The sequence below is a fragment of the Otolemur garnettii genome, unplaced genomic scaffold (assembly GCF_000181295.1).
Source record: "Otolemur garnettii isolate 467f Iridium unplaced genomic scaffold, OtoGar3 scaffold00025, whole genome shotgun sequence".
Taxonomy (NCBI): domain Eukaryota; kingdom Metazoa; phylum Chordata; class Mammalia; order Primates; family Galagidae; genus Otolemur; species Otolemur garnettii.
In genome coordinates this window covers 11731971-11759000 of record NW_003852420.1, presented here as the reverse complement: position 1 = coordinate 11759000, position 27030 = coordinate 11731971, and the positions used below count along the sequence as shown (strand labels likewise).

General features: G+C 54.4%; 2 protein-coding genes across 3 annotated transcripts; one reads left to right on the top strand and one right to left on the bottom strand.

Moving 5' to 3' along the window:
* The first annotated feature begins 128 nt into the window (after nucleotides 1-128).
* Nucleotides 129-12834, top strand: HSPA12B (heat shock protein family A (Hsp70) member 12B). Its single transcript, XM_012804158.2, has 12 exons — nucleotides 129-182; nucleotides 1944-2041; nucleotides 3002-3126; nucleotides 5534-5720; nucleotides 6142-6246; nucleotides 6545-6661; nucleotides 8478-8652; nucleotides 9510-9596; nucleotides 10023-10127; nucleotides 10239-10497; nucleotides 11023-11126; nucleotides 11738-12834. The coding sequence occupies exons 1-12, from the start codon at nucleotides 140-142 to the stop codon at nucleotides 12391-12393; spliced, it is 2061 nt and encodes a 686-aa protein (XP_012659612.2). The 5' UTR covers nucleotides 129-139; the 3' UTR covers nucleotides 12394-12834.
* Nucleotides 12835-13795: 961 nt separating this feature from the next.
* Nucleotides 13796-26802, bottom strand: CUNH20orf27 (chromosome unknown C20orf27 homolog). 2 transcript variants are annotated; one of them, XM_003788046.3, is made up of 6 exons: nucleotides 26647-26802; nucleotides 19840-19956; nucleotides 18493-18635; nucleotides 16042-16180; nucleotides 14704-14826; nucleotides 13796-14481 (listed from the first exon to the last, which is right to left on the bottom strand). In XM_003788046.3, exons 2-6 carry the CDS (start codon nucleotides 19856-19858, stop codon nucleotides 14381-14383), a joined length of 525 nt encoding a protein of 174 aa, XP_003788094.1. In that variant the 5' UTR covers nucleotides 19859-19956; nucleotides 26647-26802; the 3' UTR covers nucleotides 13796-14380. The 2 variants fall into 2 exon arrangements, with proteins under 2 accessions (XP_003788094.1, XP_012659611.1); XM_012804157.2 differs by lacking the exons at nucleotides 13796-14481; nucleotides 14704-14826 and adding exons at nucleotides 15334-15652; nucleotides 15796-15911.
* Between the last annotated feature and the right edge of the window lie 228 nt (nucleotides 26803-27030).

Here is a 27030-nt window from a genome sequence, read left to right as displayed (position 1 = left end):
CATGATGTCTGGGATTTGCTTCAGAGGACTCCAGCCAAGAGTAAATAAATAAAAAGTAAGCATTCAGTGAGGGGACAAAAGAGCAAATGAATCCCATTCTGCTTGTCTGTTCCTGTTGACAGCTACAGGGCCTGCAAGGATGCTGGCTGTCCCGGAGATGGGGCTGCAGGGGCTGTACATCGGTAAGACCCCCCACTGCTCTGCCCGACCCATCACCCACTTGCCTCAGCACTGAGCCCCACACATAGGCTGTCCACATGAGCCTCTCCCAGCAGAGCTTCTTCTGAGTTTCTGTGTGTTTGTGTGTGTGTGTGTGCATGAGCACACATGCAGGGCACGTCTGTGTTTACTGGCCTGTCTGTGTGTGCAGGGAGAGTCTGAGTCCACAGGCCAGTGTGTGACTAAGAGAGTGCATGTGTGTGTGTTGGGAGGGTCTGTGTGCATAGGACTGTCTGTCTGTGTGTGTGTGTTCTGTGCAGGCTCTGTGTGCACAGGATGCTGTGCATCAGTGAGCATGTGTATTTCTCTGCAAGTGGCTCTCTGTGTATAGGACCTGTAAAAGTACAGTCTGCAGGTAGAGGTGTGCGCATGTGCAGTCGCCCATGGCCTGGTCTGGGAGCAGGCTCTGGGTTATATGCAGGGGTGGGAGGCTGGGAGGCAGGAGGGACACTCCTCAGGAAGTCCATTCACAAAGACCTGGTGGGCTGGGCCCTTCCTTCCTGCCTCCCTTCCCAGGCTCAAGCCACAGAACTTGGCCTCTCAAGCTGGAGCTAGTGGCAGAGCCCAAGCCTGCACTGAAGCCCAAGGAAAGGAAACCCTCAGAATGTGACCACTATGTCACTGCCCCTTTGGACCTCAGGCAGACTCTGGCCCTGTCCAGGCACTTCCCAGAGTCCCCCTTGTACTGGCCCTTTGCATATGTTCTGAGGTTATCCTCAAGGCCAGGGAGAGCTGGGGCCTGTGTAGGCGCCCATGGAAGGACTGCAGCTGAGGGAGCCTGGGCCCTGTCCTGGCTCAGTCTGAAGCCAGACAGACCTGCCTGATTTGTCCCTAGGTCTTCATGCCAGACCCCACTCCCCCTCCTTGGCCAGCCCCCCGTCCCTATCTGTGGATCTCAGGCAGCCCGGAACCCCTCATACGACCCTTAGCAACACTCAGTGTGCTGGTAACCAACTATCAGCCCACACCTGTGAGTGTCCAGCCAAACAGGCCATCCTGTCCCATGAACTGCATGATCTGCTAAGCCAAGCCTTGGGCTTCCTCCTCAAAGCTACTCTGCTTCCACCAAAGGTCCCGCCAAGTCCTAGCCTCTACCAGGGTCTCAGTGAGGCCTCCTACCTGCAAATGCTGGCTCAAAGTGTGTGTAGGGGAGTGGTAATCAGACTCCCTAGTGTATGGACATCCCCCACTTAGGGCTGGGCTGGGGGGGGGAGCTGCTGATTGTCCCAGGCAGCGCCAGCTGGCCCTGTTTGTAGCCCTGGTGGGGATAAGGGAGGAGGGACCTCCCTCAAGTCCTGATTAGAACCATGTGGCCCAACTTCAGGATACAGGGGAGCAGCCCCACCCCTAGGCCAGCAGCCCCCCTCCCTGCCAGTTAAGTCTGTGGTTCCTCCATGGCTGTGGCTTCTCCCCTCCCCCGCCCCATCTCTCTCACCCTTCCATCTCTGGACTCCTGCCAAAAACACTTCTCTTTCCCCTCCCCTATTATATGTCTGGGGGGACACAGTGTACCCTCCAAGGAAAGGCTGCCTCTGGCTGCTAACAGGCCCTCAGTCCCTATGCCTGCCTCACGTGCATCTTTCCTACTGCACTTCTGTCCCCCAGCAGGGAGTCACTTGCCCTGGCCCAGCAGGAATAGAGAACCTCTCTGTGTCAGGCCTGGGCCCAGCTGTCAGCTCCCTACCCTGATGGTTCCAGGATGAAATGCCCTGTCTTCTCTGCAGGTTCCAGCCCAGAGCGTTCTCCAGTGCCCAGCCCACCCGGCTCCCCAAGAACCCAGGAAAGCTGTGGCATTGCCCCCCTCACACCCTCACAGTCTCCTGTAAGCCTGGAGCAGGGATTGGGTGGGGGGTGGCCTGGGTGGCATAGAGGGAGGTCATGCCTGGCAGAGGCATGGCAGAGCTTGGGCTGGGAAGGAAGGAGGCATGAGGTGCTACCACACCTCCTGCCTCTGTACACTGAGGCATCTCAGGTAGCCCCTTGCAGTTTTTGGCTCATGTGTCCCGAAGGATTAGCCCTTGATGGCTTTGGACTGTAGGGCAACAATTCCACAAGAAGGTGAGCCCTCTGTAATTAACACCCAACTCTCCTTGCCACTGAATGGCACCCAGAGACCACTGCAGCTGGCCTGGCTGGAGGTTTTCTTAGGTCCTCAGAACACTAGGCCTCCCAGAGTTGTTCCTGCACCTGTCAATGACAGCCCACCTTAACCCAAGTCATATCTGGGGGAGAGAAGATACATTGCTAAAAAATAGTTTGGAAACTACTAGCTTGAAGTACCCAAGAAATAACCTCCCCACCACCATGCTCCTAGGTTACCCTACCCTGGATAGCCTTGCCTCTGGTAATCCAGCCTGGGGACCCCCTTGTTCTCAAGGATCCCAGGCCTGGCCTGGGATAAGTAGGAATCACTCTGGGCATGTGCAAATGGCCTCTCCTCTCTGCCACAAAGTCAGACAGAATCTGGTTTGTGTCACTGTGACCACAAAGAGCAAAACGGTAAAATACACATACATCCATGTGCTGTAAAGATGCCCAGAGGAGCAAAATTGTTCCTAGCTGGGCCCAGGCTGGTCGCAGGCTGTGAAGACAGTGTGAGATGGGGGTAGGGTAAAGCAGTCCAGGCAGGGCGCAGCCTGGAGCCTGAGAGGGGACCCAAGGCATACAGGCAAGTAGAGTCAACCAGGCTGGTCTGGACCATGGCCAGCAGGAGGGAGGCGCTCCCAAGTGCAGTTGGGGGGCCCTGCTGGCTGCCTGTTAACTCTAGGTCTTGTACTTGCAGAAGCCTGAGGCCCGAGCCCCCCAGCAGGCTTCCTTCTCTGTAGTGGTGGCCATTGACTTTGGCACTACATCCAGTGGCTATGCCTTCAGCTTTGCCAGTGACCCTGAGACCATCCACATGATGCGGTGAGAGCAGCTGGGCTGGGAAATTGAAGGGGGGGTGGTCCTCACATCCTGGGATGAACTTGGTCCCAAAAGTACTGTCACTGAGACATGGGGTCTCCTCAGAAGCCCTGCCATCCCTAATCTGGAGCACCCTATTGGGGCAAACGATTGGAGGATTGGCCCTAGGCCTGGGCCTCTAGCCTCAATTGCAGCAACTTTCAGCTCTCTGCAGTAGATGTTAAGCTTTGTTTTTAATTCTGAATTTTCATTACGATATAATAAACATACATAAAATATAATAAACACAAAATACACAAATCTTCTCCTAAGCTTATACACAAAAACACATAGCACATATGTTTTTTAAATAAAAGGGGAATATGGGCAGCACCCGTAGCTCAGTGGGTAGGGCACCAGCCACATACACCCAGGCTGGCAGGTTCAAACCTAGCCTGGCCTGCCAAACAACAATGGCAACTGCAACAACAACAAAAAAAAAATAGGCTCGTCGCCCATAGCGCAGTGGTTACAGCACCAGCCACATACACCAAGGGCAGCGGGTTTGAACCTGGCCTGGAACTGCCAAACAACAATGACAACTGCAACAAAAAATAGCCAGGCATTATGGCAGGTGCCTGTAGCCCCAGCTACTTGGGAGGCTGAGGGAAGAGAATCGCTTAAGCCCAAGAGTTTGAGGTTGCTATGAGCTGTGATGCCACAGCACTCTACCAAGGGGGACATAATGAGACTCTGTCTCTTAAATGAATAAATAAATAAGGGATATCATACAACTTGCTTTACTTTAAACTTTCAACATGATTTTGTAGGAGTTTCATGTCCGTAAGTACAGAACTACCACTTTGTCTGAAGAGCTGCATGTATTACATAGTACAGATGAGTTGCAATTTATCCATCCTCCTAGTGACAGTTTGAGGGGTTTTCTTCTCTCATTTTTTCACTAATACAAAGAGTGTTGCAATGGATATCCTTCCTTAAAAACTTGTGCTGGCGTTTCTATGGGGCAGATTCCTAGAGGCCATTCCTAGACCCAACATCCAAAAAAAAGCCCCAAGAAAATTCTTTGTAAGCTCTGCTGCTAGTTAGAAATAAATAAATAAGGAAAGAAAGAAAACAAAGGTTCAGAGGGCTGAGTTGACCAGTCACACAGTTGTTATGAAAGAGATGTTTGAAAAATTCATTCTGATGTTGTTGGGTTTTATTTGAACAAAACATTTATTTATCTGAGCACTCTGGACCTCAGGGCCCTGACCTTTTGAATGTGTATCATGGGCTGTCACCAGTTAGGTGGAGCTACAGACCTCAAAGCTCTCAACCCAGATCAGAGTGGGAGGTACAGAGAGGCTTCTCAGGGGTCTGGAGGTTGGACAGAAGGGTCAATGGACAGACAGAGAGGTTAGTGTCCCAAGCATACATAGGACTAGAACTTCATGAGGTTGAACTATCCTTCCCCTTTCTCTGCTCCGTCCACATCATAGGAAGCCACAAAGGCTCTGGGCACTTATAGCTTTTCAGGAGCTGCAGGGCATCCCAGCTGGCACACTCATCAGCACACAAAGGCCATGCACATGAAGGGACACTATCCTGTGGAGGCTACAGTCATAGGAAATAACTGGGGGTCATCCGTGTCCCCTCCCAAGCCCTCTCTTCCTATCCCACCAGCCATCAAGCCCCATTATTCCTGTGTCCCCCTAATATCTCTGGAATGCCCATCTACTTCTCTCCATGGCCACTGCCCCTGCCCAAGTTCAGCCCCACCCTCTCTCACCTGGACGATCACAATATCCTTCTCCCTGGTTTACCCTCTCCATCGTCCTTCCCTCCAATCTGGTACTATATGGTGACCTTTCTTCTAAAGGCAAATGTGGGCATGCCTCTTTTACTGTCTTCTACTTAAAATCCACCAAGACAGAATTTTTTTTTTTTTTTTTGAGACAGAGTCTCACTCTGTTCACCCTCGGTAGAGTGCTGTGACGTCACAGCTCACAGCAACCTCCAACTGTTGGGCTTAAGCAATTTCTTGCCTTAGCGTCCCAAGTAGCTGGGACTACAGGCGCCCGCCACAACGCCCGCCCATTTTTTTTTTATTGTTGTTTTTGCAGTTGCCATTGTTCTTTTAACTGGCCCAGGCTGGGTTCTAACCCGCCAGCCTGGTGTATGTGGCCGGCCCCCTACCCACTGAGGTACGGACACCCAGCCCAAGACAGAATTTTGATGTGGCCTTCAGTGCTCTTCACAGTCTGACCTTAAGCATCTCTGTATTTTCTCCTGCTGCACATTGAGCCAATTTATAGCTAATTCTCCCTGCTCTTTCACACCTCGGAGCTTTTGCACCTGCTGTTCCCTCCGCCTGGATTCCCTCGGAGGGAGACTTGTCACTAGCGACACTGACTGCCCTGTGTCTCCGCAGGAAATGGGAGGGCGGAGATCCGGGCGTTGCTCATCAGAAGACCCCAACCTGTCTGCTGCTGACTCCGGAGGGCGCCTTTCACAGCTTTGGCTACACCGCCCGCGATTACTACCACGACCTGGACCCGGAGGAGGCGCGGGACTGGCTCTACTTCGAGAAATTCAAGATGAAGATCCACAGCGCCACTGTGAGCAACTTTCGCCACTGGGCAGGGCTCCGTACCGGGGGCGTGTCCAGGATGTGAAAGGGCAGGGCTAATGAGGTGGAACAAAGCTAAAAGATGTGAGGAAGGGCCTAATAGAGGAAGGGCTGACAGGGAGGTTGGCCAAGGGGAAAAGGGAGTAAGGGAGTGAGCGGGGCTCAGGACTGAGCGGGGATCAGGGCAGGAGTAAAGGGGCGGGGCTATGGATGAAGCTGGGTTTGGAGGAGGGGTGGGGCTAAGGAGAGGAGCTGGGGCTGGAAACCGCTGCTGTGAGACTGGGGCCGGAGTGCAGGAAAGGTACTAAACAGAGGAAGCTCCAGGAAAAGTGATTTTTTAAAGAGAGAGGTCGTCAGGAAATGGGGGCAGAGCTATGGCCTCCTGCAGAACCAACCTGTGTCCCTGCCAGGATCTCACACTGAAGACCCAGCTAGAGGCAGTAAATGGAAAGAAGATGCCGGCCCTGGAGGTGTTCGCCCATGCCTTGCGCTTCTTCAAGGAGCATGCTCTTCAGGTGCACTGCAGCCCTGTCCCTGTCCCCAACTAGGGTGGGGACCCTGGGCCCATCATTTCCCTTCATCCCATCCTGTCCACCCAATGTGTAGCCACTGCCAGAGGTCAGAGGTCATCTTCCCCAGTCTCCTTCCTCCTTATCTGATACAGCCTGCACCAAGCCACACAGGTGGAAGAGGGTATTCTTCCATCTAAGCTAGGAAGTCCTTCCTGTGGTTCAGTCAGTTCCTCCAGCTCTCATAGAGGGCTGAGGATCCCCCCAGGCCAGCTGATCCCTTCACTGCCCTCTCCTGCTCCAGGAACTGAGAGAGCAGTGCCCATCACTGCCGGAGAAGGACACTGTGCGCTGGGTACTGACGGTGCCTGCCATCTGGAAACAGCCTGCCAAGCAGTTCATGCGGGAGGCTGCCTACCTGGTGAGGATGTGCAGGTGGGGCAGAACACACCAATCAGGAAGGCCCTGGGGATGGCCCCAAACCCTCATTATCCCACTGTCCTTGGGAGCATAGAGTCATTGTGTAAAGACTTCCAGCCTTCTCCTGCTGGGAATTTCGGAGAGGATTGTTGCCACCAGGAGAAGGAGTGAGCCTATGGGAACAGGGCACAGATGGACAAAAGGCACAGCTTTCCTAGAAACAGACCCTAAGATGGAGAATCTTGTGCATGTGGTCTATTAAAGAAGGGCTCTCAGGAGAAGGGGTGGAGCAGGACAGAAGAAGCTGAGCAAGGATGTTGTCTTGGCTGGAGTCTAGCCTCTGCCTGATCCCATGGAGAGCCGCAGGGGAAGAGCTGTAGTACAGAGTTGGCCACAGTGAGGCAAGACACAGCTTCTTGTCAGTCCATATCAATCTGGGAGAGTGGGAGGGAAACTTCTCCAAGTAAAGCAGTTCCCATTCAGCTGGGGGCAGTTGTCTATAGGAGGGGATAGCTGTGAGCCAAGAACAGCTGACACAGTGGTGGACAGGACACCTAGAACATACACTTCTGCTGGCATCAGTATCTTCAGGAGCACCCCGCTCAGGTCCATGAGCTGGTGAAGGGGAAACAGGATTATGAAACGATGAAGGGAAGTGATTCTGGCTAACATGTACAGGTCTTCTTACCACAGAGGTGCTCAAAGGTCTGCAGAAAGGAATGTGGGGAGCCCAGATACCACCTTCTCCAGTGGAGACAGAGAGGTGGCTTAGGCTTCCAGCACAAGACTCTAATCCTGAGGCCTGGGAGGACAGACCCTAGGATGTCCAAAAGGGACCTCAAACCTGCCTGTGGACCCCACTGGGTGATACCAGGGTCCCCAACCCCCCCCTACCTGTGGACCAGGCATGACCTGGGGCCAGGTCTGTAGGTGCCTACACTTGTCACTGGAAGGAGCTAACCCTGCATATGGTGGGCATATCCCTGCTCAAGTTGGAATTACTGCAAGGCTGTCCCCAGCCAGAACAAACACCCCCCCATTGACCCCTGCCCATTTACCCGCCCTGCTTCCTCCCACACTGTTCCCTGGCTGCCAGCTCAGGAAGGGCTGGCCCTGGGCAGGAAGTCTCCATTCCTACCCATACCCCCTCCCCTATCTGGTCAGAATCTGGGGAACCCCACAAAATCATAAAGTACTTCCCACAGGGATCCCTTGCCCTGATGCAGGAAACAACCAATCTCCATCTCGAGTGGTTGTCTCCTCTCAACTGGCCTGTCTTGGAATTTCACTGCTTCCTTCCTACTGTATCAGATTCCCTGGGAACAAAGTTCTCCTGAGAGTAGAGTGGCCTGTGACCCTGTGACCTGGTACCAGCCTGGTGGAGAAAGAGGATTCAATGAGCTAAACAGGGCTCCCCATCATCTCTTCTGAGCCACTACACTCCCCACACTGTGCTAGAGTCTCTGCTAACACCCCTAGTCAGCATGCAGTTAGCCAGGCCAGCACCTGAGAAGAGGGACCTTACTGCAACTCTGCCATCTTGGGAAGCTAGAATGGACAGATCCCAGGCTTTCTAGGTTTGCACTCTGGTGTCTTTCTGCTAGGTAACCCCTTGGCATCCTTGGCCATGGTGATGGCCCTCCCTACCCTGATCACATGAGGCAGGCTATGAGGAAGCTCCAAGTTTATGCAGCATGGGAGGGACTGAGGCCTAGTACAGGCAGAGCATGATGGGGGAGAAGGCGGGGGCCCCAGAGGGAATGCACTCCCCACCCTGGAGTGCGATCTTGGATATGACAGCCCACCTCCCATACTAGGCTGGACTGGTGTCTCGAGAGAATGCAGACCAACTACTTATCGCCCTGGAGCCTGAGGCCGCGTCTGTGTACTGTCGTAAGCTGCGTCTGCACCAGCTCATGGACCTGAGCAGTCGGGCCCCAGGTGGTGGGCGCCTAGGCGAACGCCGCTCCATCGACTCCAGCTTCCGGCAGGGTGAGCTGCCGGCAGGAGTATCACCCATGCTTGGAGGATCACAGGGACACAGGGGCCAAAGGCTCAGCCATATCCAGGATGAAGGGCAGGTAGCCCCAACCTGGAAGAGCCCAATCTCAGCTGGTAGAGATATCCCTGTGGAGTCAAGCCTGAGGAAGGGAGGCATTGCCCTGCTCAGAAGAACCTTGTCTGAGTACTGGCCAATGCTCTGACCTGGGGGAGCCCAACCTGAGGGTGGAGACCTCATCTTGTCCTACATGAACAGGATCTGAGGAGGGTAGGACTATCCTAGGGAAGGTGCTTGGGTACTGACAAAGGAAGAAGTCAGCTCCCACCCAGAACTGAAGGCGTAGTAGGTCTCAGGAGCTTTCCTTTAAACTGCATCAGCTGCCTCTACCTCCCATCCCTGCACATCAGCTACTCCTCCAACCCGCTTCCCTCTACAGCTTCAAGCTCCTGCTGCCAGGACCCAGCACCATGGCCAAGGACAGCAGAGGTCAACCTTGGTCATCCTCCCAAAGGCCATCTCCCATTGCAAGGAGAGACCCTAAGTCCTAAGCACCTCCTGAGACTCCTCAAGACCTAACCCCTGCAGCACCTCTAAACCCAGATTTTGCCATGGCCTGAACCCTTCTGCATTACGCAAAAGCTGTGTGTCCAGAAATTCTTCCCCCCAGCTGTCAGATACAGTGCCTGGGTTTTGGAGTTCAGCACTGCCCTCTTCTAGTCAGGGTTGGTTGGTATTTCAGGAGCACTGGCTGCTCTGGGTGTTCATAGAGGGCCTTGGTGGGATGATGAGAGCTGAACACAGCTGTAGCACCTTTTAATCTCACTTCCTGCTGATCCCTGACCCTCAGCCCGAGAGCAGCTGCGAAGGTCCCGCCACAGCCGCACGTTCCTGGTGGAGTCTGGTGTAGGAGAGCTGTGGGCAGAGATGCAAGCAGGTAGCGGGACAGGGGGGTGGAGAGATACCCTTGACCCCTGTAGGGCACCTTACACTGATGGAAAGAAAGTCACATTTGCGAAGCCCTCCTCTTCTTCCTTCTTCTGCTGGACTTAACCTGGCAGGCCTCACACAGACAGCTGCACCCCCATCCACGCACAGCTGCGCCCCTACCTCCTCCTCCGGGGGATTCTCTGCGGGCGCTAGGGTGGAGTTGCAGAGCCTCTGGAACCATTTTACTGCCATACTTTGTGCCCCTATCTGGTGACCTGAGTTTCATGCACCTATAGCCCCTCACGTCCCTCCCCTGCCTGCCCGCAGGCAGCGCTGGGAACCTGGGGCAGGGTTGAGGCTAGGCGAGGCTGGAGGGGGCACAAGGCTGAGGGTGAGGCAGACCACGAGTGTGTGCCCGCGCTCACTGCCGCAGGAGACCGCTACATGGTGGCAGACTGCGGCGGAGGTACGGTGGACCTGACCGTGCACCAGCTGGAGCAGCCCCACGGCACCCTCAAGGAGCTCTACAAGGCGTCGGGTGAGTGGCCTGGCAGCGACCCTGGCACCCTGAGGGCCTCCGCCCCTGTCCCCAACGCCCCCTGGTGGCCCGATGGGCGCTGATGCCCCGATGCCTTCCGCCCTACCCTAGGCGGCCCTTATGGCGCGGTGGGCGTCGACCTGGCCTTTGAACAGCTGCTGTGCCGCATATTCGGCGAGGACTTTATTGCCACCTTCAAAAGGCAACGGCCGGCAGCCTGGGTGGATCTGACCATCGCCTTCGAGGCTCGCAAACGCACTGCCGGCCCGCACCGTGCAGGGGCGCTCAACATCTCGCTGCCCTTTTCCTTCATTGACTTCTACCGCAGGCAGCGAGGCCACAATGTGGAGACAGCTCTGCGCCGGAGCAGGTGGGTCGAGGCCCTACGGGCTCAGGCAGGGTTTGCTGATGATGGAAATACCCCAGCAAGGGAGGATCTTGGGCCACAGGGAGTGGGGGTAGGGGTCTGCCTCATTCATGCCAGCCAGGAAGCAGGTTTCACCCCGCAATGCAAAGCCTGAAACGGGGCAAGTAGAATCATGGGCAGGCGCCAAAGTTCTGTCTCCTCCCTGGCACCGCCACCCCCAACCCTGCTCCCAGCCACAATGCCCTGCCAGCCAATGCTCCTTGGTTTTTCTGCACAGAAGCAAGGAGAGGCCCCTTTCCCGGGACCTCATGGGGGTGAACACGGAGCAGGCTAGTGGCTAAAATCCCTGGGGCTGTGAAGTGGGGCTACAGGCTAACAACCATCCGGTGGAATATACACACACCACTGGTAGTCAGTCCCCAGCCACATCTACCCAGAGGCAGGGTAGGGAAGGAGGAGGACAGACTCCAAGCTGGGGCAAGCAGCTGGGCCCTGACCCTGGGCCTGTTTCCCCTTCATCACCTACAGCGTGAACTTCGTGAAGTGGTCCTCACAGGGGATGCTCAGAATGTCGTGTGAGGCCATGAACGAGCTCTTTCAGCCCACCGTCAACGCCATCATCCAGCACATAGGTGAGCACCTGATCTCTGGTCCTCCATTCACTCCCACATACACACCCAGTGCAATAGTTGCCCTATCAAGCGCCTGGAAACCTCCACACATCCACACACTGTTAAGATCCAGAATCATTTGGAACACCTGAAGGACAAAGTCCCGTGGTGATTATGAGCCAGGAGAGATGATGTATAGTCTTAGCCAAGTTAAAGAACTTCTGGTGCCTCGGTTTCCCCATTTATAAAATGAGGGGATAGTATTGGGTTCCCAAAAATGTTATCACAAGGGATAAGATGAGCTTAAGTATCTAGAATGAGCACAGTATCTTTCACACACGGTCTAAGTGTTTAATACATGTCCCTTGCCCTCCACGTTTTGGTGGGAGAGAAGGGGGGAGTGTGAATGTTGGGGAGGTGGGGCCCACAAGGATTGCCAGGAGCCTTCCTCCATGAAAGCGCTCAGCGTTATTCGTCAGAAGTGGGTTGTCCTGTAATTCAAATGGCTAGTTTCTAGTTGCCAGGAGGGCACAGGCAAGCGAGAGAAGGCCTCAGTGGCCGGAGGGGTGGTCTCAGTGGCACGCTCTGAGGGCTCTTTCTCCGCCCCCTTTTCCCCTTCCCCTCCACCACAGAGGCACTGCTAGCGCGGCCGGAGGTGCAGGGCGTGAAGCTCCTGTTCCTGGTAGGCGGCTTCGCAGAGTCAGCTGTGCTACAGAACGCGGTGCAGACAGCACTGGGTGCCCGCGGCCTGCGAGTAGTGGTCCCACACGACGTGGGCCTCACCATTCTCAAGGGTGCTGTGCTCTTCGGCCAGGCGCCGGGCGTGGTGCGGGTGCGTCGCTCGCCTCTCACCTATGGCGTAGGCGTGCTCAACCGCTTTGTGGCTGGGCGCCACCCGCCAGACAAGCTGCTGGTGCGCGATGGCCGTCGCTGGTGTACCGACGTCTTCGAGCGCTTCGTGGCCGCGGAGCAGTCGGTGGCCCTGGGCGAGGAGGTGCGGCGCAGCTACTGCCCCGCGCGCCCGGGCCAGCGGCGCGTGCTCATCAATCTGTACTGCTGCACCGCCGAGGACGCGCACTTCATTACCGACCCAGGCGTGCGCAAGTGCGGCGCGCTCAGCCTGGAGCTCGAGCCCGCCGACGGCAGCCCAGACACCGCCGGCGCGCCCCCTGGCCGCCGCGAAATCCGCACAGCCATGCAGTTCGGCGACACCGAGATTAAGGTCACCGCCGTCGACGTCAGCACCAATCGCTCGGTGCGTGCAGCCATCGACTTTCTTTCCAACTGAGCGCGCGCGGGCGCTTTACCAGCCCCCTCAGTCCCGCCCCCTTTCCGTCTCAGTGTCTGGGGGCCGGGTAGGGCGGAGCGGAGGGACCGCGAGTTCCGATACCATCGCCTCTGTCCCCGCCTCCAGCCCGCGGAGATGAGGTCATGGAGGGTGGATGCGGACACAACCAGACTATGGCCTTTGGGGTAGGACCCTGTCCGCTGACTGGAAGGCTGAAAGGACCCGTCAAGTACTGAGTGGGTATGGATTACTTAGAAGAGGCTTGCAAGACCATGCGCCCAGCCTGGCAGGGAGTTTGCGACTCCGAAGGCAAAATACAACGGAAGACCAAGCCCTGGCCTAAAATTGGGAGCCCTGGCCTAAAATTGAGAGCCCTGGCCTTAATGTGGCAGGGTGGGGATGGAGGGAGGAGGATGGAGGCAGTGGGCAGGGAGAGGCTGATGAGGCAGGCAGCAGGGAAGCTGTTCAGGGCCTGGTCCTGATGGGCTGGAGCTCACCACAAAATGGGCTCAGCCCCTACAGGGAGGTGGGCAAAGCAACCCTGTGCATGGGGAAATGACTGGAAATGGACACTAGAGGGACAGGTGTAGTAGCACCTTCCAGGGTGTGGCACTGACCACACAAATGTGACTGTTTATAAAGGGCAGTAGCTGACAAATGGGAAGGAGGGTACATTATTGCAGGGAAGAGGGTTAAGAGGGGATGTGCTGCTGGTAGCATGCTGGAGTTGCAGACAAAACAATCTGGGAAGGCCCCAGGGACAACTGATAAATGACCCACCTGCACACCACTCCAGCCATGGAAGGGCAGCTGGAAGGTTGATAAGGAGAACACAGGGAGCACCGAGGGCTGGTCCCAGCACTGCCATTAACTCAGTGCCAGGAGGACATTCTGACATGGGTCTCTGTTTCCCCAAGTGTGAAATGTCAGACATCTTTCTCCAACCATGATATGCAACAATCCCACCTGCCTGAGAACCTGAAGGTGACAATAAAGCATTTAGGCTCAAGGGGAAGCCACGCTGGTTCAGCATGAGTGGGGACCCTAAAAGTGGGAGTAGTGCAAGGGTGGGGACTGCTAAAGGGAGAACGGTTTTAGCTGTGCACAAGGCAGGGGACTGGCCAGAAGGGGGTGCTGCTGTCTCCCTATCAAGCATCCCAAACAGCACTACCCACTCCTTAAGACCTCTGTCTGGGCTGGGCAAGAAGCCCTCCCTGTCCCGATGAATTGTCTTGGCAACTAGTCCCTGAACTAAAATGCCACCACCTTGCATACTTTGGAGGCCAGACACCATGCAATGCCCGTCTCCTGAAAGAATGAGTTTACCCAAGTTCTCCTACAACCCATCTGCAAAGGATTGGGCATTCTCTGGACCCCAGAGAACACAAATCCAGCTGGCCTCTAGTATCCACTGGAAGTTTTATTTCTTTAGGGTTCTATCCCAACCAGTTGTTTAAAAACCAAGTAACACAGACCTGAGGGGTAGGAATTGGGGCCGCACCTCCCTCCTGCTCACTGTAGAGAGCAGTGGGGAAGAGGGAGAGGCAGGAGAGGTGCTGAAGCGAGAGAGCAGCAGCAGAAATGGGGCAACGACATCACAGAGCCAGCTCCATCCTCTCCCAGACCCTGGCTGGAGCCCCTATGGCTTGGGGTGGGGATTGGGTAGAACCCACCCCAGACCCTCCCTCTCCCTTCCTCAAACAGCCTCCTTGTGGGCTCGACCCATTTCCTCTGGCAGGAGACTGAGGCACACGGAGAGGAGGAAGTGGGAGACACAGAGAGGAGGACTCAGGAGAGGCAGGGTGGTGGCACAAACAAAGGCAGAGGTGAGAGACGTGGGCGAGACCTCAGCTTGGAGGCCCCTGAACAGCCACCCCCACCCCCAACCTGGGGAGGGGCGAGGAAGCCACAACCATCACGCAGCATGTTGGGGAGACGAGGCGAGGTTTAAGGCTGAGGGGCCCTGAGGCAGGCAGGGTTGCCAGCCTCAGTCGAAGCCATGCCAGTCGCTGTGCTCAGAGTCGTATTCTAGCTCGGCGCCCACGCACTTGACACCGTCCAGCAGCATGGGTGTGCCGTGGTGCCGGTCTGCAAAGAAAGGATGCAAATGGGTGGGCTACCTCGCCCCACTCACACGGCCCATTCCAAGGAGACCCCTCCCCCTTCCCTCAGAGACTGGCTGAGGGGGAACAGCCAAGGAGGTTGGGAACCCCAGTTCCCTTTTTCAGACCAGCCTACCAAGAGGATAAAAACCCTGTGGCCAGGCTTGCACCTCCCTCCTCCAGCCAGACCCACTCCTTGTGCTCTCACCCATGACGCGGGCCTGCACGACCACTCGCACGAAGGTGCCTGCACCCCCTTCACAGGCTAGCAGCATCTCCTCCTTGAGCACGCCCTCCTTGTGCGCTGAGTACTCGCACTTGACGCTATAACCTGCCCAGGCATAGGGGCAGGCAATCAGCATCTCCCTTAGCCCCCGACCCCACCTCCCGGACTAACTGGTCCCCCACCCAATACCAAGACATGCTGAGCCTCCCCCAGAAAGGCGCAGGGGTGGCCCTGCTGGAGCCCAGTGAACCATGGTCCCCAAGGGTTGCAGGCCTCAGAAGCTTCCCATACTTCAGTGAATTCCAGGTGCCTGGCTCGGCGCCTATAGCTCAACCGGCTAAGGCGCCAGCCACGTACACCTAAGGTGGCGGGTTCGAATCCCCAGCCCGGACCCGCCAAACAACAATGACGGCTGCAACCAAAAAATAGCCGGGCGTTGTGGCGGGCGCCTGTGGTCCCAGCTACTTGGGAGGCTGAGGCAGGAGACTCGCTTGAGCCCAGGAGTTGGAGGTTGCTGTGAGCTGTAATGCCACGGCACTCTACCCAGGGGGACAGCTTGAGGCTCTGTCTCAAAAAAAAAAAAAAAAAAAAAAAAAGAATTCCAGGTGCCTCTGGTCTACACCCCAGTATAGCTTCAAAAGTGAAGCTGGGTCAAACTTAGGCTAGTAAAACAAAGGCCCAGTGATTCCCCCAAAAGGAAGGCAGAGAGAGGTGGCAATGGGGAGGGAAGGGGGTATGGCAGGCTTGGAGTGGGTCAGGTGGCAAGGGGCAAAAGCCTAGTGGGGAGGTCTCACACAATCCGCTGTAGGGCAAGGTCATGGGGTAGATACATGAAACTCAAGCTTGGAGCTCTGGGAAACTGACACCCTAGTCTCTGCCAGGGTAGGGTGGGGGTGGAGCAGGGCCAGAAGCCAGTTTGTAGAGATGCAGCCTGAAACCCAAGGATCAGAAATGGCGCATTTGAGTAGTTAGCCACAAACTTCTCATGGCTCCAGCAGGGTTGTCTTGAGGGGCAGGTGGGAGTGAGAGCTGGAGGCTTAAAGCCAGTTTCTCAGTGGCTCCCACCTCAGTTACCTCACCACAGAGGTAATTATCATATGGTAGGCAGATGCAGGCCAATGGTGTGAGCTCATGAACTTCTGTCCAGGAATGCGTGAGGCCTGGGGCATGGGACCTGCCAAGTTGCCATGCTGCAAGATCACAAAAAGGTACCATGTCCCTGGCTTGCTGAGCTGACCACCCACCACAGATGGGGGGAAGGGAGCACCTCACATTCTCACTCCCACTCACATCTAGCCCCTGCTGGTGAAGGGGACTCACCTTCAGAGGTGGGCACAACGCCAAGGAGCTTGAGGTGCAGACTAGGGACAGGTGCCTCGTGGACATCCTTGCTCAGCCTGTGCACTGGAGGCAGAGTGAATGTAATCTCATACCTGTGCAGGATCTTCAGGAAGCCAACCTACAGCAGGGAGCAAGTGGGGGAAGGCAGCTTCACTTACTGCTTCCCCCAAGGCCCACCCAATTGTGCCACCTATGATCCTCATGGCCCCAGCACATTTCCATGAAGAGCCCAGGAAACCTAACTCCCTCCGCCACTCCAGCTGGTCCACCACTGATGGCTCCAGGCCCTCTGACAGACCCCTTACCTGGAAAACCTCATCTCCACAGCTGGCCAGCACACTCTTCATCATCTGGCTCATGGGCCCCACATCCACAGTGGCCCATTTTATAGATGAGAAAATGGAAGCCAGAAAATGTCTAACCAGAGACCACATAGCATGGCCAAGAAAAAGTCCTCTCTAGACCTCTTGACCACTCCTGCCATGCATCATACACAGCAGGGCTTGGGCCACTCAAAGGAGAAGAAGATCAAAGTCCCATGGCACAGGCCATCTGCCTGCCACAAGCCAGGAGCCCAGAGTCAGGGACTCTGGTCTCTCCATCACTCATTTGGTGACACCAAGCAACACAACATGGGATGAGGGATGGGATAGAATTAGATAAATGGACAGTTGTCCAGCTGTGCCAGCCCAGAGCTGGCCCACAGGCCTGGCACCAGCCATTGACCAAGCTCCTGTTTGCGCTGCTGGCACCTGACCATGGGTGCCTGCCTGCCACTCAAAGGCTCAATGGCCCTACCCCTACTTGTGACCCAAACAATTTCTGTTGTTCCTACACAGTGCTTGGCAACTGATGTCCTCTGAGACAAATGCCATTCTTGGAAACTCCAGGGGTGTGAAGGGTCATAAGCCAGGCTCGCTGCTGAGCAGGGTGGCTGATGGGAGTGTAGTGTAGCTTACAGGACACACAGATTCTGGCTCACAGTTACTGGGGCTGAACAGCCTGCCCCTGGAGATCAGTCAGGACTGACTGCACTGAGTTTAGTCTTTCAGTAGGACCAGACTGACATCACCACATAAACCTCAATCTGTGTGACCCTTCACACTCTCCTAGTAGAGGGCACAATAGCCTCTCAGGTAGGCTTTCTGGCTGCACCTACCACCTGACCCAGTGACCCAGCTGCACCACTTGCAGAATTTTCCAGGAGAAACTATAGCAGATGTACCAAAAAAAAAAAAAAAAAAATACTCATCACTACCTTATTCGTATAACAGTGAAAAACAGAAACAACCGTAACACCTAGGAATAGGGAACCAACTAAATCAGTGATGACACATATAACGGAATACCAGGCAGTTATAAAATCTCATGGAAAATTATTTACTGAGACAGTTCACAATAGAAGCAGGCAAAAAACAGCATGTACACTGTGATACCAGCTTTCATTTTTGGAAACAAAGATTGAGTAAAAGCTGGAATGACAGACGTCAGAATATCAACCATGGTTATTTCTGGGTAGTATGCTGTGGGTACCCTTACATTCTTTGCATTTTTCCCTGTCTTCCAAACTTCATCTAATAAATATGAGTAGATTTTGCAGTGGGGGGAGGGAGCTACTTTTAAATTTTTTGGTTCACTCTGTTTAGCCCCCTGGGGAAGCTGTCAGCTGAAGGTCCTTGACATCTCTAAGGACCAGACCTCTGCCCCAGACCCCCAAGGACACTCCTGTCCAACTCTGGACCCCTGTTTTATTGCCCTAGTGAAGGCTTCAGTGCCTATTTTCTCCAATGCAGCCCATCCAGAGACTTTTTCCTGCCCCTTTCCAAGTAGATGTGGGATCCAATGGTGCCCCAGCTGCTGGAGGATACAAGATAGAGGGTGTGGGAAGTGTGGCCACAAGGAGAAGTAGATGCTCCACCAAGCAGGAAATGGGTGATGTTCACTACTACAAAGAGCCTAATCGGCCAGAGATTTGGCAAAAAAGGGTAAAAAAGTCACACCTTGTTAATTCCATAATTAGCTTCACACCTATATGGAACATATGTGAACAGTCTCTGCTTGAAAGAACAGAAACTGATGTGACTTCTCTCAGGTCACAGAGTCAGAATGGCTAGCCTAGACCTGAATCTAGGCCTGTGACACCACAGCCTTGACAAGTGCCTTCAATTGCCATTGTCTGGATGAGGCTGATGACAATAGCTCTGCTCACCTTGATTCAAGTGACATTGTAAATGCGCTAATTTCATGGAAATCTCACCCCCTCCCATTTTATAGATGGGGAAGCCAAGGCTCAGGGAGGGGCAGAGACATGTCTATGAACCTAGCTGACAGGAGAAGGCACAGACAGGCCCACGAAGCAGGTAGAGCCAGGGAGGAGCTAGAGGAGGGAGACAGGGAACAAGGGTGGAGACAGGGCAGGTGTGCACGCACCTTGACCAGAAAGCTGCTATCACTTTCCTGGGTGACCATGACCACTGAGTCATGCAGCTTCTCATCAAAGTGGACATGGCTCTGGGAGCCTTCTGCATCATGGCTTGCCGCGAAGCGGATACTCCGGACTCTGGGCTTGTTGCCTAGGAAGAGTGGGAGAGGGCTCCAGTGGCTGCTAGCTTCCCCTGATCCCAGGAAATTACTTCCCCCACCCCCAAGACTGCCCTTGACACCACCCAGCACCTACTGGCTGGGCTCTTTCAGGCTAGGAAGATACTTGAGGCCCCCATCCTGTCTCTATCTGCCAAGTTCTCCCACAGAAATGCCCCTCCCTACAACAGCATGGGGGAACTCAGAGATTGACTAATACAACCCCTTACTTGGAGGGGATGAGGCTGGTGCCAGAAATGGGAAGGGACAATCCCCCAGACTCACCAAGACTGGGGAGTGCAGGGCTCAACCCAGTGCCCTCCCCCATGAAGCCCCTGCCTACCCTCCTGACCACCCTACTGTGGCAGGGTAGGGACAGGAATGGGCTCTAGGAAACCTGCTTGGGGTAGGAGAAAAAAAGAGGTCACGAAACATACTCATCCCACTGCTCACCAACAGGTAAGAAGAAGGAACCCAGGGGATCTCCAGACCCCATTCCCACCCCAAGACTTTCCCCCTTCCTCTGCTCAGCCCACCACCAAGGCTCTCAGCTGAGCCTGAGCTGGGTCAGATTCTCCAGGGCTAGAAAGGGCAGAGGGTTGAGAAAGCAAGGTGGTGGAGAACCAGCCTAAGGGCCTGGCCTAAATGGACACTTGGGTTGGGGAAGGTTGAGAACATGACCCTGATCCCCTCTGACCCCCAGCCATGAGGGCTCCCAAGAGCCCTGCTCAGAGTCCTTTGGGTGGAAGGGCCTGCCAGCTTTGGGTTGGGCTCTGGGACAGGAGGCAGAGACCATCCATACCCCCTCAGACTGACCCTCAAATCTTACTGTGTCTCCTTTGCCAAAGACCCTCCCTCAATTAGCTCTTCTGGACTCTGAATGAAATCCAAGTTCCCTTCCACAGGCTGCTGTGACCCTGCCCAGGCTTGGTAATCACCATAAACCCCTCATGCCCCATCAACCCCCACAGTGAACAGGGGACTGGAACACAGGAACACAAGAGCACACACCTCCACAGACCAGCATGCCAAAGAACTGCTAGCAGGGGTCCCAGAACCTAGCACAAACACTAATATATTCTGAATTACAAACACACACACAGAGCCAACAAAGGTCCCACCTACAACAATGACTCTCCTTACCAGGGCCCACTAGAAGAGTGTGTACAAATTCTGCCAGGCCAGGAAAGGACTTACCCTTGTTGGCTGCAGCCATGGACGCCCTCCCTGCCACAGGGCAAGACACGCAGCTCCTACCAGACACCACCACTCAAGCTCAGCAGCCTCCCATGCTCCAAGGACACCAGCAGGAGCCTAAAGGATGGGGAGGGTAGATAAGGCAGCGGTCAGGGCCACCAATGGGGGAAAGCAGAGGAGCTCCCTTTAGGAAACCCCTGCTGCTCCCAGCAGCCTAAGTGGTGCCTGCATCAACCAGACCAGGGGCTTCTGCCTCATTTTCCACCCACTACCCACATTCACCAAGAGCCTTCACCCTTGCCTGATGCCACACTGACCCAGGGCCCTGCTAGCTCGTGCTAGGTTGCCCCTTCCAGGTGCTAAAGGACTCTTATGTCCAGCCTGCCTGAGGCTGGCAGGAAGAGCAACCTGGAAAGGAGGGAGACTTTACTGGTACCTTCCAGGGGCCAGTTCTGGTGCTGCTGACTCTGAAGGCTAGATCTGAAGGACACATTATTCAGGTCACACACCCAGTGCAGCAGGGTGGAGGTGAGAGCTAACAGTGTGCTTGGTGAGGGACAGGAATGGGGACCACATAAAATAAACATGTCCTCAGAGCTTTCCCTCCTGGTGATCTGTTAGGGCCATATACAGAAGAGATGTTCATGGAAGGGATATCCCCCATCTCAATCCACCATTCGGAGTCTGGCCTGAGCCGCAAGGTGGCCTCCCAGCTCTGTTCCCCAAGGCAGCCTCCATGTTCCCCAGGGAGCCTCCAGTGAGCCAGGCTGGGGCCATCTCAGCATCAAAAAGAATGAGAGCAACTGATAGAAACAGATAGAATACATAAATGCAGAGCATCTGCGGAGATTATTAAAAATGGAGAAAGCAAAACAAACAAACCCAAACCCTCATATGTCACCAATGACAGTAGCAATGACCCTAACTCTCCTCTGAAAACTGGCAACTGAAAAGAAATAATTCAGCCTGTCTCTTGGCCTTTCTTGGAACTAAATTGCCCTGGTGGTTGACAGAAAACCACTTTACAGAAGAATTCCTGCTAATAAATAACAAAGGAATGGCCAAATGCTAAGTCATTCTGCAGCCCCTAAAGAAACAAATGCCGGAGGCACCAAGAGGCAGTGGATGCTAAACCCTGAGGGGAGAAGTCGAAGGGACAAATACACTTACAAAGGCCCGAGTGCCTTCGACAGGTGATCTGGCGTTATTCTTACAGTGGAATAACACATGTTTGCAATGAAGGGATGTGACCACACCCAGTCACATATGGGTCCATCTCCCCTCACTCTCTGTAGGACACCCTGATGTACTGATGCCTCCTGACATGAGGCAGCCCAAAGTCACAGCATCATTGACAAAAATCAAATCCCCACCCTCCTGCTGAATATGTTTAACCTGGATCTAAAAACAAGCCTCTAACTCCAACTTCTCATGCACTTGAAAACACAGAGGATGCTGGAACAAATTAAATGACTTCACAAGAAAGTAATGAGATAAACCCAGAAGGCAAGGACGACTGATCTGTTTTATTTTGTTTTTTTCCAACTGCAAGAATTAATAAAAAAGGAAAGATTGCTTTACATGTGGAAGCCAACAGTTGCCACTCGATTTTTATAAATAAAATGTTAATAGAACACGACCACGCTCATTTGTTTACATGCTGTTTATGACAGCTTCTGCACTAAAACAAGATTAGTCTGAGTAGTTGTGACAGAGACCAAAGTCTAAACTATTTACTGTCTGGCCCTTCACAGAAAAAGTTTGCCAACCTCTGTTCTAAATGAACACACTTCAGAGACCAAGAAGACAGGAGAATCTTCAGGGCAAATGACCTGGTTTTTTTCACCACATCAGCTGCAAGAAGAAAAGTTAAGTGGGGGAGGAGGTTTCTATCTAATTACAAAAAAGACATTTTCTTTAACCGAGATGGCCTTTAAAGAAAAAGAAGAGAAAGAAAAACATTAGTTAAATAAACAAACACTGGGAGATAATCATGAAATGTGAATGACAGAATGAGATGACACTAAGAAATGAGTTGATTTTGTTAGGTGAGATGGTGGAATTATATTATGTAGAGAAGTACGTTCTTATTTTTTTCAGAGACAAACACACAAGTAGTTAGATTTGAGTGACCCGTGAGTGACCTTGGCTAGTCAGCCCAGGGACTGAAGAGAAGCCACAGGGCAGCCTTAAAGTCTGAAGCTGGGCCTGTTGAGGGCATGACTTTGAGGTCCCCCAGGTGCCGAGCTGCCCTGGGAGCAGGTGTGACCTCACCTTCCTCCCCACTTCTCAGTTCCACAGGGTGCACCCCGGCCCAAGCTCCACCTCATGGGCAGGGTGTTCAGAGCTTGGGTACCAGGAGCTCTGGTATAAGGAGTCCTAGAGAGAAGCAGGCAAGCGCAAGTCTTGGCCTCTGGAATTCGGGAAGGCCAAGGTATGAATAGCCCCAGGCCAGTGCCAAGATGGGTTCCCAGGCCCCAGCCCAGGGTTCAGGGAGGGGATCTATGACCTACTCACCTCTGGCCAGGTGACTGGGGTTAGTCATCTCAGCCCTGAAATGCTCAGTTTGTCTTGAAGAGCTTGACCCCAGAAACTGCCTCCTAACCCACCCACCCCAGCTAGCCCCTGAAACTGTGGACTCAGAGCATGTGACAAATGGCCAAGGGCAAGGTTGCCAGGCCCTCCTCAGACCTTGCAGAGCCTACTCCAGCCATACCTCTGCAGCCATGGGGCAGTGACAGGCCAATGTCCAAGTCCTCCTATCTCCTAGGACACTTCCTGGAGGCCCAGGAGAAACTCTTTTTTTTAGAAGTATAAATTTATTTTATATTACAGAGAGAGAATAGAGTGGGGGAAAGAGATGAGAAAGCAGAGAGCAGGAAGTGAGAGAGGAAAAGATTGGGGAGGGGTAGGAAAAGAGTGAGAGAATGGTGTGGCACCCCAAAGAAAGAAAGGAAGAATGCCGGCCCCAGGTGAAACTCTTAACCAGGGTGAGCAAAGGCTCCAGGGGCCCTTCTCACAAAACATGCTGACCCAGAACTGACCCAGTACATGCAGGGCCTGTTCTCTATCTTCCCTCAGTCCCTAAGCCCACTGCCTAGCCCCTGCCCACTTTGCTCTGGCCAGCCCCTCAGCCCAAAATAATCCCTTGTCCCTCCCAGGGAACAAACCTCAAATGGGGTCTCAGCAATGCCTTCCCCCCCACCGCACCCCCCGCTCAAATTGCACAATAGGACTGAAACTCTTTACAAGATCCCCTTTCTTGTAAAGATCATTTGTTATCTGTCTTCACCACCTTGTAAGGGCAGCAACAGCAATTTTGCCAAGCCCCATGTCCCCAGTACTAGGTGCAACCCCTTGTGCTCACTATATATTAGTTGACAGAACAAGCGCAAAAGGGGAGCCCAGAAGGGGGCTTGGCCAGGCCCTCCAGGCAAATGTGGTGTGGTCAGGGCAGCCTCTGTTCCGGAGGCACTCAGGAAGTGGAACTCCCCACCCCACTCTCTTAGCTAACCCCTACCCTAGATGGTGTTCTCCTCCCCCCTCACAGAGAGTGACCTCCCAAAGGGCATTCCTCCCACTGCCCTTGCTCCAGTCAGCTGGTCACCTGTCTGTGCCCCCCTTGAGATGGAAAGCTCACTGAGGGCAGGATCCATGTCTCATGCCATGCCCAGCACTCAGTACAGCACAGACACCCAGGACCTCCTGTAACCCTCCGACACTGAGAACACAGAGGGAGGAGGCAAGTGACTTTAGGGGCCAAAGGAGGCTGGAAAAAACCAACGTCCTTTCTCAACAGAGAACATGCTGGTCCCTGTCCCTGAGGAGCTAGACTCTCACCCACACACAATTCCCCATCAGAAGCAGGAAAGGAGGGCATTGGGCCTCCCCTGATGCAGCCACAGAGAACTTCTAGGCCACCATGCAACCAAACCCAGCCCTGCCTCCAGCCTCCTCCTGTGCCAGCCAAGTCTTCGCCATGGCCCAAGCCACACAGCCCCCAAGAGGTAGCAGTCCTAGTTCAAATTTAGGCTCTGCCTTTGCTGGCTATATGGACAAGTTATTTCACTTCCCTGTCCCTCGGTTTCCTAATCTGTAATGCAGGAATAAGCAGTGGCCTCTTCCACCCAGGGTTTGGTGCAGTTGTGCCTGAAGCTCTGTGACAACCCCCCACCACCCCTCACCTCTGCAAAGAAAACCCGAAAGGCCTGGTTTCTAACGCAACAGCCATTTCAGCAGTACTGTTGCAGAGAGGCATTTCAGGTCAACCCTGAAGGAGCCAGGAGTGGCCCTCAGAGTAGCCCCCAGGGATCTCAGCTTTCTTGGAAAAGAGCTCAAGAGTTGAGGGGGCCTCCCTATCCCTTCCCTCCTCTTGCCCTCCCATCTCCCATCCCAAGGCAGCTAGGCCCCTAGGGAGGGCAAGAGAGCAGACTGCTGGGAGCTGCCTGGTCCAGCCAGAGGGGCTTAAAGGAAGATGTGGTGAATGTATGTCCTGGGAATTGCACAGGGAGGAACATGGTACCCCTCCTCCCAGCAAAATTAAAAAAAAAATTATATCCTCCCCCTTGGATGGACTGTTGAAACGTCAGGGGTGGAACCCTGGACAATCACAAGATGGAAAGGACTAGAAAGCTGGGTCAAGAGCCCTGGGGACTTCTTTTGCTCTTGGTTGTTCTCAGGAAATCTGGGGGATCTTCCCTCTGGGGGATAGAGCACTACCAGCTTCAGTCCTGCTCAGCTTCAGAGAGAAAGGCTGCTTCAAGGCTACCTTACCCAGGGACATGGCAAGTGGGCTGGTAGATGGACAGTTACACAAGAACCCAGAATTCCCGTCACACTAGACTCCCACCCCACAGGGCACTCCTACTACTCCAGGATATCCCACACTAGGGCCCAAGGCCGTAGACTGGAAGGAGGGCCAAAGGCAGTGTATCCATGGCAAAGTGGAACTCCCAAACCTGCCACCCTCTTGCCCCCCAACTCACACCATCCCTTTCCCCAAAGGCAGCTGTGTCACAGGGCCAGCCCCAGCTTGTCCTCTACTGTATGTCTGGGGACATACCCCAACCTTTGAAACCTGATTTCTCATTCCTTCTTCAGTTCCCATTCTCAACCTTGTATGAGGACTTGCTCTGAGCCAAGAATTCTACAGCTTTCCACCTTCCCAACTCTTCCTCTTCTATCCCCAGCCTGGGGCTCTGTACTAGTTAGAGCATTGAAGTCTAGAAACAGCACAGTTCCACCTCCCGTAGACATATTAACTGCCGTGTGAGTTTTCTTTAACTTACTATTAAGCCCAGAGCCTGGTAAAGCATATATAATTCCCACTTCTCTTATACACTGACTTCCACACTAGAAAAAAATTTTTCCCTGGGCCAGAATGTTTTATTAGGTCCAGAGAAGTGTGAGTTATATATGCTTCCCAAGGCCCAGGGCTCAAAAGTAAAGATAAATACAACTCACATGGCAGTTAATGCATTTGACCTAATACAACACCATGGCCCCAAGGAAAAAAATTTCTTTTCTTGTGTAGCAGTCAATGTGTTAAAGCTCAAACATGTTAAAAGAATGCACACTGAAGCCTTGAGATAGGGACACCCAGAACCTGACATAGGATGGGACACAGAATAGGCGTGGAAAGACAAGGCTGGAGGTCAGGTGTGGCTGTGGCAGCTTTACATCAACTCAGGCCTGATTCGACTTTATTTCTTCCTCCCTTCACCAGGCCAAAGGTACAAGGATAAGCATGGGTGTGCTCTCTCCCACAACCAGTCAGGTGCAGAGGGTGAAATGGAGAAGAGACTCCCACGATCCCACACCCTCCCATCTCCTCAACAAGTGCTGCCCTCCTTTGTCCAGTATTCTCCCTTACCTTACCCTCAGCTAGAGGATGCTCAGCTCCTCCATACTCCAGATTACGCCTCAGTGAGGCCTTCTCCCCGGCCTGTGACCCAGAGGAGGACCCACACTGAGTCTAGGAGATGACAGCTGCCCCCTCACCTTCTTCAGTTCCATGGGGCAGAGAAGCGCCCTACCCCCACTTCCCAAAGCCAAGATTCAAGATGAAAGGCAAACCGAGACCTTTCTTCTGATTCCATCAGGGAACTGATCACTAGCAGGAATGCTGGTCCAAAACCTAAATCCAATCCCTCTTGTCCCGTGTCACCACACGCAGGTGTAGGGCTCTGTTTGTCTTTCAGCCGCCATCCCCGTGGGTGTGGCACCTCCATCCCCACCCTATTCTCGTCTTCGCTTGGGGGGGGGATGCAGTTGGATGTCCCCTTCTCACACCCAGTCCGAGTTGCGATCCGAAGGCTATGTCCCTCAGAGATAATCCTCCAGTGCATTCCTCACCCTCACCTCGGCTGACGCAGGAGCCTCAGGAGCCCGCACTCCCAGACATCACCTCCCTCCTTCCTTAGGGTGCTGAGGCACTGGAGGCTCAACGACGCTACTTGTCCAAGGTCACGCAGCAAGGCAGCGGCAACAGTGGGGTCGTGGGGACTAGGGGGCGCTGACCCCATTACACCCCCGCCCTCACCGTGGCACTCGTGCCCCCCACTGTGCCCTGCGGAAAACACCCCTGCTCCACCAGCTAACGATCACTGCATCCCGAGGACCTGCCATAACCCCAGCCCAGGTGCTGAGGAGTCCTCCAGGCCGGGCCGGGACAGAGAGCCCCCCTCCCCACCTTTGCAATGACTGCTGGTGGGACCCCAGACACTTCTCAGGACTGGGCTGGGGGCGGAAAGGGATCTCGGCAAGCCGGGCGGAACTGGGAAGTGGGGAGAAGAGGGACATTCTCACCTTGTGGGGGTGCACCCCGGGGCTGGGCCGGGCAGGGACGACCGCAGCTGTAGCAGCAGCGACGGCAGCGGCAGCGGGGGTTCAACGCGGAGCACGAGGAAAGGAGCTCCGCGCCAAGGCCGCCGGCCCCACGGCACGCCCCCGCCTCCGCCCATTGGTCGGCTAGGGGGTGGGGCGAGGAACGCTTCGGACCAATAAGCGGGCTCTAGAGAACAACCAACGGGCGGTGAGCCACCTGCGTCACGTGCAGGGGGCGCTGCGGCTGCGGCTGCGGCTGCGTCCTGTGCGTTCTCGATCACCCAAGGCCAAGCGAATTCTCGCGATGAAAGCTGCCAGGCCGCCTGTCCTAGCCAGGGGCCAGAATTGGGCAGAAGAAAGAGGGGG